Source organism: Galeopterus variegatus, unplaced genomic scaffold (genome assembly GCF_000696425.1).
Source record: "Galeopterus variegatus unplaced genomic scaffold, G_variegatus-3.0.2 Scaffold3981, whole genome shotgun sequence".
NCBI lineage: Eukaryota > Metazoa > Chordata > Mammalia > Dermoptera > Cynocephalidae > Galeopterus > Galeopterus variegatus.
The window spans coordinates 142,344-155,510 of record NW_007730092.1 but is presented as its reverse complement, the minus strand read 5'-3'; the positions used below and the strand labels follow the sequence as shown (position 1 = coordinate 155,510).

General features: G+C 41.0%; 1 protein-coding gene across 1 annotated transcript in view; it reads right to left on the bottom strand.

Annotated features, from left to right (window-relative positions):
• The window catches only part of SYTL5 (synaptotagmin-like 5), a gene marked incomplete at its 3' end in the record, with an annotated part of 82,696 nt that overhangs the window by 46,644 nt on the left and 22,885 nt on the right, over positions 1–13,167 (bottom strand). Inside the window, exon 2 of the mRNA XM_008586429.1 lies at positions 2,113–2,322. Within this exon, the coding sequence (XP_008584651.1) occupies positions 2,113–2,322 (210 nt within the window). The remainder of the gene's footprint in view (positions 1–2,112; positions 2,323–13,167) is intronic.

Below are 13,167 nucleotides of genomic sequence, written 5' to 3'. Positions count from 1 at the left end.
AACTTCCAATCTGGAATTCAATAATCAGTTAAAACATGTTTGAAAATTAAGAGTAAAATAAAGCCATGCTAAGAAAACAAAAATTGAGAGTATTCATCACTCACAGAACTACACTAAAGGAAATACTAAAGGGTACCCTTTAGGCAGAAGAAAAATTATTCCAAATGGAAGCATAGAGATGCAGCAAAATATGCAGAGCAATGAAAAGGGTTACCATGTAGTAAATCTAAATATATAAAGAAATATAATTAGGATTAAAAGGATAAATAGAAAATTCACAATCATTATTATGAGAGGTTAGCATACCTCTCTCAATATCTGATTGAATATGCAGATACATCTGTAAGGGTATGGAAGATTTGGACAATACAATTAATTATAATTTAATAGACATATCTAAGTTACTGAAATCAACCACTGCATAATTCTGATATTAAAATATAAAAATCGGCTCCTAACTCACAGCATACACAAAAATCAGTTCCAGGTAGATCATAAGTCTGAAGGTATAAGGTAAAAAATAACAACTATAGAAGATCACATAAAAGAATATTTGCATGAAATGGGAATTAAGGTAAGTTCTCTTTAAGAGGATACAGAAAAATCCCACTAATCATACAGGAGAAGATTAACAATTTGAGCCACTAAAATTAAAGATTTCTGTTCATCAAACAGCTCCATTAAGACAGTGAAAAGCCAAGTCAGATGATAGGAGAAGATATCTGCAACACAGCTTATATTCAGAATATATAAAAACCTTTTTTACATCAGTAAAAGGTTATGCTGAAATCCACATATCAATGATTTCATTGGTGTTCATCCTCCCAGGTCTAGCAAAGGATGTTTGCTAATGACGAAAAGGACATACTAAAAGAAATTTATTTATGTGGGACAAAAAAATTGAGGGTGATTGCTTAAGTAAACCAAAGTAATGCATCCGAAGTAAGTGACAAAAAAACTTAAATGGGTCATTTCTTTAGAACTGCTTATCTCAATCCAGTGTTGAAACAATGTATGAATTTCTCCATTCATGACCACCTTTAAGAAACAATTAAGGAAAAATAACACTGGTGAAATGACGCAATCATTAAATATAGGAACCTTCAACAGAACACCAGTCCTCATTCAGAGAAGTCGAAAATGGAAGATCACTCCTACTACCACACTATTCACTTTTTCTCCAAAGACGGCCCCTTAACTCCTATAACAGAATGAGTTAATGAGGGGAAAAGACAAACCAAACCAAACCAAACCAACCAAACGAACTGGAGTGATGCCAACATCTCCCACCTCAACCACAGGAAAGACAGATCAACACTGAGTTGCCTTGAGAAGAGATTATGAAGCACCTACCAGAGTATAGGAGGAAAAGGGATGTTGGGAGGAAGCAAACATACCAGTTGTTTCTGGGGAGATTTCTTGAAAAGATGGGAGTTTGGTAGGCCATAGGAGTAGTAGAGATGGAATCACGCCTAGACTCTAGTTTAGCTTAGAAAACAATGACTCTTGACTTGTCCCCAATTAGATGGAGTAAAATCTGTGCCCACTACACTCTCACAGGCTAAACAAAGAGGTGAATGGGAAGGTTCTCTTCTTTCGCCCTTTCTCAAGAATTAGGTTTTGCTCCTCAGCTGATGTGCAGAGCAGGCTGGGTGCTTGACACACATCTTATTGGTCACCCCAAATGTCTAAGAACATCTCAGGGGAACTGTCTGTGCTTCTGAGAAGCCACATGGAGCCAAGAGGGGCTTTAGAAGAAAGCTCATGGTTGGTTTTCAAATGTAGGAGACCTTGGTTCTGTGAGGCTGCCAATATAACTATGCTTCAAGTACTGTTGTCTCTGTCTCTGCCTCTGTCTGTTTTGCTTTTGCTCTCTCTCTCTCTCTCTCTCTCTCTCACACACACACACACACACACACACACACACACACACACACACACACACACACAGAGCAGAACTCTGCCAAAGCATTGCGGAACTTGTGGTCGAACTGTACTATTAACCCTACTCTCTATTCCTAAATTTCAAATACTGTTTTTCTTCCTTCCTTTTCCTACACCAATCCCTTCAGTCATCAAATCTCACTTTCCATGAAAAGGCAAGAAACTCACGCGACTTTGGCACAGACAGTGCACTTCCAGCTGCCATCGAGGCCCACGACCCGACAGTCACTGCACACCCTCAGTGAGCAGGCTTGGCATGGATCTCCCCGGTCAAAGATTAGGCCTAGGTTTCTCTGACAGTGAACACAGACCCTGCTGGTCTCCTGCTGAGTCTTCCCACTTCTACGTTTTGCTTCTAGGAGTTCATTTTTCAGCTTCCTGGAAAAAGAGGAAAAATAAAACACTTAAAAAAAAACAACAACAGAGGAGCAGAGCTATATTTAAGGGATGTTTCTATTTGGAAGAGTATTTGAATCATGGAGTGAGAGCTAAACACTTTCAGAAAATACAGTTTTTCCATCCAGAATCAAGTATCCTTTGATATCAGTAGATGAAAAATATGTTTGTGTTTTACTTTTAAATTTTGATATCCTCCATTAGCACTACTATTTTGCTATTAGTATTTATTCATATTCTACTCTAACTTCTCCAGGATATGCCATAACACTGGAGCATGGCCCCAGTCTAGAGGCATGAACAGTACCACATTCTTTACCTGCCTACATATATGAGGGGTCTTCAAAAAGTTCATGGAAAGATGACTATTGTCTTTTAATTCTATTTTTCCATGAAGTTTTTGAAGTACTACATGAGTCAAGAGTGCAAAATCAAACTCAGCAACATTAGTACTTTCCTTAAGTGATCTTATGAAGATTGTACCTACAAAGGTATTGCCTTCCAATTCCAACCTAAACACTTCTGCTTAGCATTTGAGAGTTTCCAACAATTCCCATTAAGCTATGAGCTCTGCTGTCAGACTTGTCTATGTTTGAATCCAGGTTCCATCATAAATTAGCTGTCCAACCTTCAGGAATAATTCACTCACTCAGCCTCAGTCTCTTCATTTCTAAAACAGGAGTAATAATATTCCTCCATGGTTGTTTTGAAACACATTAAATGAGATATACATGTAAGGTTCCCAGCATGGTGCTTGGCACATAGATACTAAATAAATGTTAGTTCCATGTCCCTTCTTTTACTACCTGGCATGTAATCTATTTATCTACCCTTTAGAAACTTATGATCACAAGTGTGGTCCTTGTTCCAGCAGCATCAATATTACCTGAAAACTGTTAGGAATCCAGAATCTCAGGCCCAACCTCAGACCTACCAGATCAGAATCAGCATTTTAACAAATGCTGGTCATCTCCCATCTGCTCACTGCATCCCAGCAACATGGTTGTCCTTTAAGTTTCATAAATATGCCAAGTTCTTTCCCACTTCAGGGCCTTTGAACATGCTGTTTATCAGCTGGGAATGCCGTCCCTCCACACTTCCTCACCCAACACTGTAGGCATTAGTCTATTAACTAGATATTTCCCATTCTTCTCGCTTCCAGGAACAAGTTGGGATTGCACATCTCTGTGCCCTCTTCACATTAGATGTGGTCATGTGACTTGTACTAGCCTATGAAATGTGGTATGTGATTCCAGGTAAAAGCTTTAAGATCAAGTGCATGGTTTAACATACATCTTCTTCTTTCCCTACAGAATGGCAATGTACCAAGCAGTATCAGATCTGTAAGTCTGGGTTCTGGTCTGAGGATGCCATGAAGAAGAATCCCCAGCCAACCTGTTATGGACATGTAGCATGAGTAAGAAACCTTTGTTGTTTTAAGCTATAAGAGTTTGGGGCTGTTATTGCAGCATCACTTAGCCTATTCTGACTGATAAACACACCATGTAATTCTTAATCTGGCTGGCTCCCAGAGATCTTTTTTATTTCAGCTTTACTGCTGCTTCCCCAGAGAGGCTTTACTCTCACCACCCAATTCACAGCAGCTTCCCATTCTTTAGTTTTCCTTGTTGCTATACAGATGTATTCATATTTATATATGAATTTACGACCTATATGTTGCTGAAATCTTAAAGACTGAAGAGATGAACTATCTTGATGGTTGTTGAATGCTAGAATCTTTTCATTTTTATATTTTGGTGATATGCTGAATTCATTTTTTCTGTCCCATCATCAAAAACGCTCAATGTATTAAAAAGACTTCTTGCTATATCATCACATTGACACATTCCTTTCAAATCAGGGATTGCTTTCATTAAAATTCCTGTCATATTTATGTGGCATTATTTTTCTTTTGTTACCTTGTCTAGACCAAATTTTACTGAATGCTATTTTACACCAAACAAGACAGGTATTTTAGAATGGAAGCAATTAGATGCCTGGAAGAGGAAGCCATAAATAAACAATTTATAAAGCATTCTTGATTCCTTGATGCTTTTAAACTGTCTCATTTAGCAGAGCACATCAAAGCCCAAAGGACATAATGAGCAAGCGAGGATTACACAGTGGCCTAGAGCATAGGGCTCTGAAGTCAGACTACCTGGGTTCAAATCTTAGCTATGCCACTTCTTTTCTTTTTTTAAAAAAATTTATTTATTGAATCAAAATCGATTACACATTTTTGGGGTTGAATATTGAGATATGTTGATTAAATGAGTATTACTAGCATATATACTATTACAAATCGTAATTAGACTTTATGCCCCTTGTCCAACTTCTCCCCTTCCCCCATTCCCTCCTCCTTCCCCCTCTAATTGCCGTAGATTTCTTCTCTCCCTCTGAAAAAATAATGATTACTCTGTTAACTTGTTGTCTAGATGATCTGTCCAATGCTGAGAGATGTGATCAGGTCCCCCAATATTATCAAACAGCAGATGCTTCTTCTGTCACTCTGAAATGGGTTTTGTGGAAAGAGACATCCTCTTATTTTCTTTGTCTCTGCTGGTGACACTTCTTGTGTCAATGCACTCCAGTGGTTGGCGGACCATCTGCATGGTGGCTGTGGCATCTAGCCACTTTTGCAGCAGCCATGGTTATTGTGGTGGCTGTGGTGGGCCACCCATGTGGGGATGCTGTTTTTGTCATGCTCCTTGGCACTGGCAGTATGCCTGGTTGTGGGGTGTGTTTGGTCCACTTCCCCATGCCTCTGGTCCCTGGGCAGGGCCCAAAGTGCTGGTGCCATGTGCCTGGTTGTGGGAGAGCGGTCCAGTCCCCTTCTCCATGTCCCGGGTCCCTGGGTGGGCATCGAGGTATTGGTGCAGTGTGCCTGGTTGTGGGAGGAGGATCCAGTCCCCTTGTGCATGCCTCTGGGCCGGGCAGGCCCCAAGATGCTGGCACCATGTCCCTGGTTGTGGGAGAGAGGTCCAGTCCCCTTCTCCTTGCTTCGGGTCCCTGGATGGGCCCTGAGGTACTGATGTGGTGTGCCTTGGTGTGGGAGGAGGGTCTGGTCCCTGGCTCCAGGCCTTGGGTCAATGGGTGGAACCCAAGGCGCTGGGTTGGTGTGCCTGGTTGTGGGAGGGTGGTCCAGTTCCCGACTCCATACCCCGGGTCCCCGGGCAGGCCCCAAGGTGCTGGCATGGTGTGCCTGGTTGTGGGAGGGTGGTCTAGTTCCCTTCTCCATGCCCTGGGACCATGGGTGGGCCCTGAGGCACTGGTGCAGTGTGCCTGGTTGTGGGAGAGAGGTCCAGTCCACTTCTCCATGCCTTGGGTCCCCAGGTGGGCCTTGAAGCACTGGCGCAGTGTGCCTTGTTGTGGGAGAGAGGACCATTCCTCTTCACCTTGCCTCAGGTCCCTAGGTGGGCTCCAAGTTGCTGGCATGTTGTGCCTGGTTGTGGGAGAGAGGTCCAGTCCCCGACTCCATACCCCAGGTCCCTGGGTGGGCCCCAAGGTGCTGGCTCAGTGTGACTGGTTGTGGGAGAGAGGTCTGGTCCCCTTCTCCATGCCCTGTGTCCCTGGTCAGGCCCCAAGGTGCTGACATGGTGTGCCTGGTTGTGGGAGGGTGGTCCAGTCCCCTTCTCCATGCCTCAGGTCCCTGGGTGGGCCCTGAAGCTCTGGCATGGTGTGCCTGGTTGTGGGAGAGAGGACCATTTCCCTTCTCCTTGCCCCAGGTCCCTGGGTGGGCTCCGAGGTGCTGGCATGTTGTGCCTGGTTGTGGGAGGGTGGTCTGGTCCCCAACTCCATACCCCAGGTCCCTGGGTGAGCCCCAAGGTGCTGGCTCAGTGTGCCTGGTTCTGAGGGAGAGGTCAGGTCCCCTTCTCCTTGCCTCAGGTCCCTGGGTGGGGCCCAAGGTGCTGGTGTGGTGTGCCTGGTTGTGGGAGGAGAGTACAGTCCCCTTCTCCATGCTTCAGTTCCCCAGGCTGACCCCGAGGCATTGGTGCAGTTTGCCTGGAAGTAGGAGTGGGGTCCAGTGAAGGAAGATGGACTTCTGTGTGGTTAATGGACTTCTGTGGTCAGCACCCAAGGACGTGTTCACTTGGCAAACTCGCAAATGAGTTAACCAAGAAATGTCAAGGATTGCAAACAATCCTTGAGAACACTTGAAGTTGTGAGAACACTTTCTTGGGATGTTCCCAGGAGGCGCATTATAGATAACCAAGTGCTTGAGAAGGGAGGTAACAGCCTTCTGCTCTTGAGAAAAGTATAACAGAATTTATTTATTAATGCTTATCTTGAATGCACAAGCTTGCTAAATGTAATAAAAGCTGTAACAGAGGCTGGGTCGGTACTACTTGCCTGAGAGAGCAGTGGCCCCCTGCTCTTCACCTGCATCTCGTCTGCTGTGTCTTCCTTCGCGTCTCCAATCATTTTAATCAACAGTCCAGTTGCCAGATCCAAGCCTCCAGTTCCCTGGCAGGCCCCAAGGTGCTGGTGGTGTGCCTAGGCCAGAACTAATTTTATGTCCTTTGCTTCTAACACGGGGGAACTTCCTGTGGGAACCAGTACTTGAGCTGTGTGGTTGTTTAAATTGCTACTTTGCTGCTGTTTCCCTAGGGAAGGCCTTTTGTGCAGCTCAGGGTTTAATGGTTGATCTTATAGGTACTTCCGGATCTCCAGAGACCTGGTGGGTCTGTGTTCTGTAGAATATCTGATCCAGGCCTGAGTTTTTTCATCAAACTGCACCCCATGCAATTCTTCATTCCTGACCAGTCTCCTCTGAGTGGTCCTGTGCTGATTTGGGGGCAGATCAGCTGTCCTTGCTGTGTCCCAGTGTTCCCCTGGTGGACCTGTCTTCCCCACCACCCGTGCTGCAAACACTTCCCATGGGATGGGCCCTGCGCTGGTCCCTTGTGATGATTCATCGACCTCTGAGTGGCTCCCTTTTTTCAGTTGTTCTGATTCCTCGCTCCTGTGTGGGTCCACATGAACCCTATTAGTGGTCTTGTTGTCCTGGCGGCCGCCAAGGCTCTCTTCTCTCTTGCTGCCTCCAAGTAACTCCATCTGAAGGGCACAGCTGCAGCTTCTGCCAGCTCCTGCTCTATGTGCTCAGCAGCTCGAGCCTTAAAGCAGCTGTGGCCCGAAATGCTCAGAGTAGCTTTTTCTTTCTCTCATCATAGTTTCTCCCACCTTCATGAACTCCATAGGTCTCTCCTCCTCTTCCCCTGAGTGCCAGCGGCCCCTGCTTGGCTGATGTTACATTTTTATAGTTGTAAATTTGGTTGATTTGTGGGAGACAGTGACACTGTGGACCATCTATTCTGCCATCTCGATTGGACCTCTATGCCATTTATTTTCTCTGAAACCTTAACACAAATACTTAACCTCTCTGTGTCTCAAAATACCCCCTCTGTAAAACAACCACATGGGATTGTTGTTGGCATTAAGTAAGACAATGTTCATAATCATTTCACATAGCTTGACACATAGTAATTGTGGAATAGACAATTCTGGTATGCGTATCCTGATATCTGTTTTCCCTTTCTTCTTTATTAGTGGAACATCTAGTCAGGCTCATGGCCACTCAGAATAAAGATTAGATTTCTCAGTGACCCTTACAGTTAGGTTTTGTCATGAGACAAAACGTTGGCCATGGAATGTGATCAGAAATGATATACACAAGCTATAGATCATGCCTCTAGTAGGAAAGGGAGTATCTTTTTCACTTGATCCTTTCTCCCTTCCCAGAGGGTGGGATGAGAAAATCGGGGTGAGTTACCCTGGACCAAAGCCAAACTTTCAAGATGGTAGAGCAATAAAAGACAAGGAGCCCATAACCCCATTATAATAGAGACCCCATAACAATATCACAAAGCTGCCAACCAAGCCAGAGATTTACATTAGAGAGGAATACATTTCCATCTTGTTTAAGTCATTACTATAACGTGTCTCTCTCATCTACAGCCTAACCTATTTCCTAACAAATACAATAAGAACTCAGTAAATATTAGCTCTTACCATATTGTCCACTTGCAGAGATGTTGCTATCAGGTTTTGCTTCAGCCTCAGCTGCAATGCCTGTAAGCAAAATCCTTGCCTAGAGCTAGAGTTACGTATTCCATTAACAGAGCAAAACCACAGTGACTGACAAAATGTAATGTCAAACTAAAAATAATGAGACAAAAATCACTGAAATAATATATGCAGGTAGAATAATGTCACAGCTGCCTGATGCCGATGGTTGCACAGCTCCTAGCACTCCCATCTTTCATTCACATCCAGGGGCAATGCTATCAACACTGGTGCTAGTTCATATTTGAGGGAATACAGGGCCAACCAGACCTCCTTTCTGTAGTCTAAATATAAAAATATTACCTTTTCATTTTTTAAATTTTAACTTCTCAATATACATTGTAGTTGATTTTCACAACCCTTTATCCAATCTTCTTACCTCCTCCCTTTCTCCCCTCTGCCCCCACATCATTTCTGTTCACTTCTCTTAAAAAGTTCAAGGAATTGTTGTGATTCTTGTGTCTTCTGCCCTCCACCACCCTTTATTTGTTTTTGTTTATTTATTTATTTATAGCTCCCACAAATAAGTGAGAACATGTGGTATTTCTCTTTCTGTGCCTCGCTTGTTTCACTTAATGTAATTTTCTCTAAGTCCATCCATGTTGTTGTGAATGGTAGTATTTCATTCTTTTTTACAGCAGAGTAGAAATCCATTGTGTACACATATCACAATTTCCTTATCCACACATCTGATGATGGACATTTGGGCTGGTTGCAACTCTTGGCTACAGTAAATAGTGCTGCAATAAACACTGGATTACAGGTATCCCTTTGGAATGATGATTTCCATTCATCTGGATATATTCCCAGCAGGGAAATAGCTGGGTCACGTGGTAGATATATCTGTAATTGTTTGAGGAACCTCTATACCATTTTCCATAAAAGCTGCACCATTTTGCAGTCCCACCAACAGTGTATGTGAGTTCCTTTTTCTCCACAACCTCTCCAGCACTTATCATTTTCAGTCTTTTGGATATTAGCCATCCTGACTGGAGTGAGATGGTATCTCAAAGTGGTCTTGATTTGCATTTTCTGGATGCAGAATGATGTTGAGTGTTTTTTCATGTGTCTGTTGGCTATTCATATATCTTCCTACTAGAAATGCCTATTCAGCTCCTTTGCCCATTTTTTTAATTGGGTTATTTGCTTTTTTGCTGTAAAGTTGTTTGAGTTCCTTGTATGTTCTGGATATTAATCCTTTGTCAGATGTATATTTTGCAAATATTTTCTCCCACTCTGTTGATTGCCTTGTCACACTGTTGATTGTTTCATTTGCTGTGCAGAAGCTTTTCACTTTGATATAACCTATTTGTTTATTTTTCCTTTAGTTGCCTGTGGTTTTGGGGTCCTATTCATGAAGTCTGTACCTACTCCTACTTCCTGGAGTGTTTCCCCTATGTTTTCTTTAAGTAGTTTTATTGTTTCAAGATGTATATTTATTTCTTTAATCCATTCTGAATTGATTTTGGTATGTGGTGAGAGGTATAGGTCTAGTTTCATTCTCCTACATGTGAATATCCAATTTTCCCAACACCATTTGTTGAAGAGGCAGTGTCTTTCCCAGTGTGTGGACTTGCTGCCTTTGTCAAAGATCCATTGGCTGTAGGTGTATGGGTTGATTTATGGGTTCTCTATTCTATTCCATTGATCTGTGTGTCTGTTTTTATGCCAGTACACCATACTGTTTTGGTTATTATAGCATTGTAATATAGTTTAAAGTCAGGTAGTGTTATCCCTGCAGCTTTATTTTTATTTCTCAGGATTTCTTTGGCTATGCATGGTCTTTTCTTATCCCATATAAGTGTCTGGATAGTTTTTTCCATTTCGGAGAAAAATGTCATTGGAATTTTGATGAGGATTGCAATGAATCTGTAGATCACTTTGGGAAATATGGACATTTTCCCAGTGTTAATTCTTCCAATGCAAGAGCATGGGATATCTTTCCATCTTCTTGTGTCTTCTTTAATTTTTCTCAACAGTGGTTTGTAGTTCTCTTCATAGAGATTTTTTACATCCTTGGTTAATTTTATTCATAAGTATTTTTTTTTTGTAGTGGCTATTGTATATGGACTAGCTTTCTTGATTTCTTTTTCTGCATGTTCACTGTTGGAGTATAGAAATGCTACTGATTTTTGGGTGTTGATTTTGTATCCTGCAACTTTGATGAAATCATTTATCAACTAAAGGAATTTTGGGGTAGAGGCTTTAGGCTGTTCAATATATAGGATCATATCATCCACAAATAGGGACAGTTTGACTTCATCTTTTCCAATCTGGATGCTTTTTATTTCCTTCTTTTCTCTGATTGCTCTGGCTAGTACTTCCTACACTATGTTGAATAGGAGTGGTGAGAGTGGGCATCCTTGTCTAGTTCCTGTTCAGAATGACATTGGCAGTGGGCTTATCATATATCGCTTTAATTGTGTTGAGATACTTTCCATCTATACCTAACTTGTACAGTCTTTATTATGAAGAATGCTTAATTTTGTCAAATGCTTTTTCAGCATCTATAGAGATGATTATATAGTTTTTGTCTTTGCTTTTATTGATGTGGTGTATCACATTTACTGATTTGCCTATGTTGAACAAACCTTGCATCTCTGGGATGAATCCCACTTGATCATGGTGTATAATTTTGTTTACGTGTTGCTGTATTCTGATAGCTAGTATTTTATTGAGGATTTTTGCATCTATATTCATCATAATAGCAAGAGACCTCAATGCCTCACTCTTAACATTGGACAGATCATCTAGGCAAAAAATCAATAGAGAAATACAAGATCTAAACAACACTTTAGACGAAGTGGACTTGGCAGTTACCTATAGAACATTGTAGCCAACAACCTCAGAATATTCATTTTTCTCATCAGCAAATGGAACACTCTCCAGGATAGACCACATGTTAGGTCACAAAGCAAGTCTCAACAAACTCAAAAAAATTGGAATTATTCCATGTATTTTTTCTGATCACAGTGGATTAAAATTAGCAATCAATAACAAATGAAACTCTGGAAACTATACAAATACATGGAAATTAAACAACATTCTACTTAATGACATATGGGTCCAAGAAGAAATTAAACAGGAAATCAAAACATTTCATGAAACTAATGAAAATAATGACACGTCATTCCTATACCTGTGGGATACTGCAAAAGCAGTATTGAGGTGGAAATTCATAGCATTAAATGCTTACTTCATAAGAATGGAAAGATGGCAAATAAAGAACCTCACACTTCACTTTAAAGATCTAGAAAAACAAGAACAATCCAAACCCAAAGTTAGCTGATGGAAAGAAATAATTAAGATCAGAGCAGAACCAAATGAAATAGAATCCTGAGAAACAATACAAAAGATCAATGAAACAAAAAAGTTGTTTGTTTGAAAAGATAAATAAAATCAACAAGCGTTTAGCAAGGCTAACTATGAAAAGAAGAGAGAAGACCTAAATAACAAAAATTAGAAATGAAAAAGGTGATATTACAACTGATACTTTAGAAATACAAGGAATCATTAGAGACTACTACAAACAACTACATGCCAACCAATTTGAAAATCTGGAGGAAATGGATAAATTTCTGGACACACACAAACTGCCAAAACTGAGGCAAGAAGATATTGAAAATCTGAGCAGACCAAGAACAATAATAGAGATTGAAACTGTTATCAGAAGGCTCCCAACAAAGAAAAGCCCAGGACTGGATGGGTTCCCTGCAGATTTCTACCAGACCTTCAAAGAGGAATTGATACCAATTCTTTACAAACTGTTCCAAAAGATTGAAACAGAGGCAATTCTCCCAGACTCATTCTATGAGGCAAACATCACCCTGATACCAAAACTAGAGAAAGGTACAACAAAAATACCTTTTCATTTTGATTGTAGCTTCTGGTGTGCAGAACCTATTATTAAAACCTAAACATCACAACACTTAGCCACATAATTACAGGCATTCTGCTTTACATGTCATGATATTAAGCTTTAAGAACTCCTACGTAAAAGACATTATGATTCCCTTTTTATACATAAGAAAATGGAATCTTAGCAAGGCAACTTGCTGTGGGTCACAGGGCTATTTAGTGGTAGAGTCAGGATTCAGACCCAGAATTTTACATTTCAAAATCTGCACCCTTCCAACACAACAGGCTTCTCTTACTGGCTCTCCATCTATTAAAATATTTTTGCTCAGAAAGGACACCATGTTTATTAATGATTGCTGTTTGTTTCCTAGTTGTGCAAAGCCATGCTGAGCACACTCCAAGTTAAGCCTGAGGAAATATCAAGGGTTTCTTCTGCCTGACTTGTTTATCCCACCGTATGCATCTGCCCAAGTTGTATCTTATCTCAAAGTCTCTCATGACAAATATTCCTCAACAGAGTTGTTCTTCAACAAGCACCACTCTGATCCTAATAAACTTCATAAAGCTTTTGATTAGTTTTCAAATCAAAGGCTATTAAAAAGACTCAAGAGCCTCTGAAAATTGGGAAAAAGTTTTGCCTGCACAGAAAGGTGCTTCAGAGAAAGTAACAAGGAACAGGATTAAAAGAACATTTGCCTAGGTAAACAAGTCTTATGAATTGTGCCAATTTCATGTTTAGAAATTGTCTCAAGGAAAAAGGGCATTATGAAATCTTCATGTCTGCAGATGACACCAAGCACTTTCTGGTAGTAAACGGCTTGGCCCATAGGAGTATACCAGGAGATCTTACAAAACCATGTAAGCAGACAATTGACCAAAAAAAAAAAGAAAAAAAAAAAAAAAAAC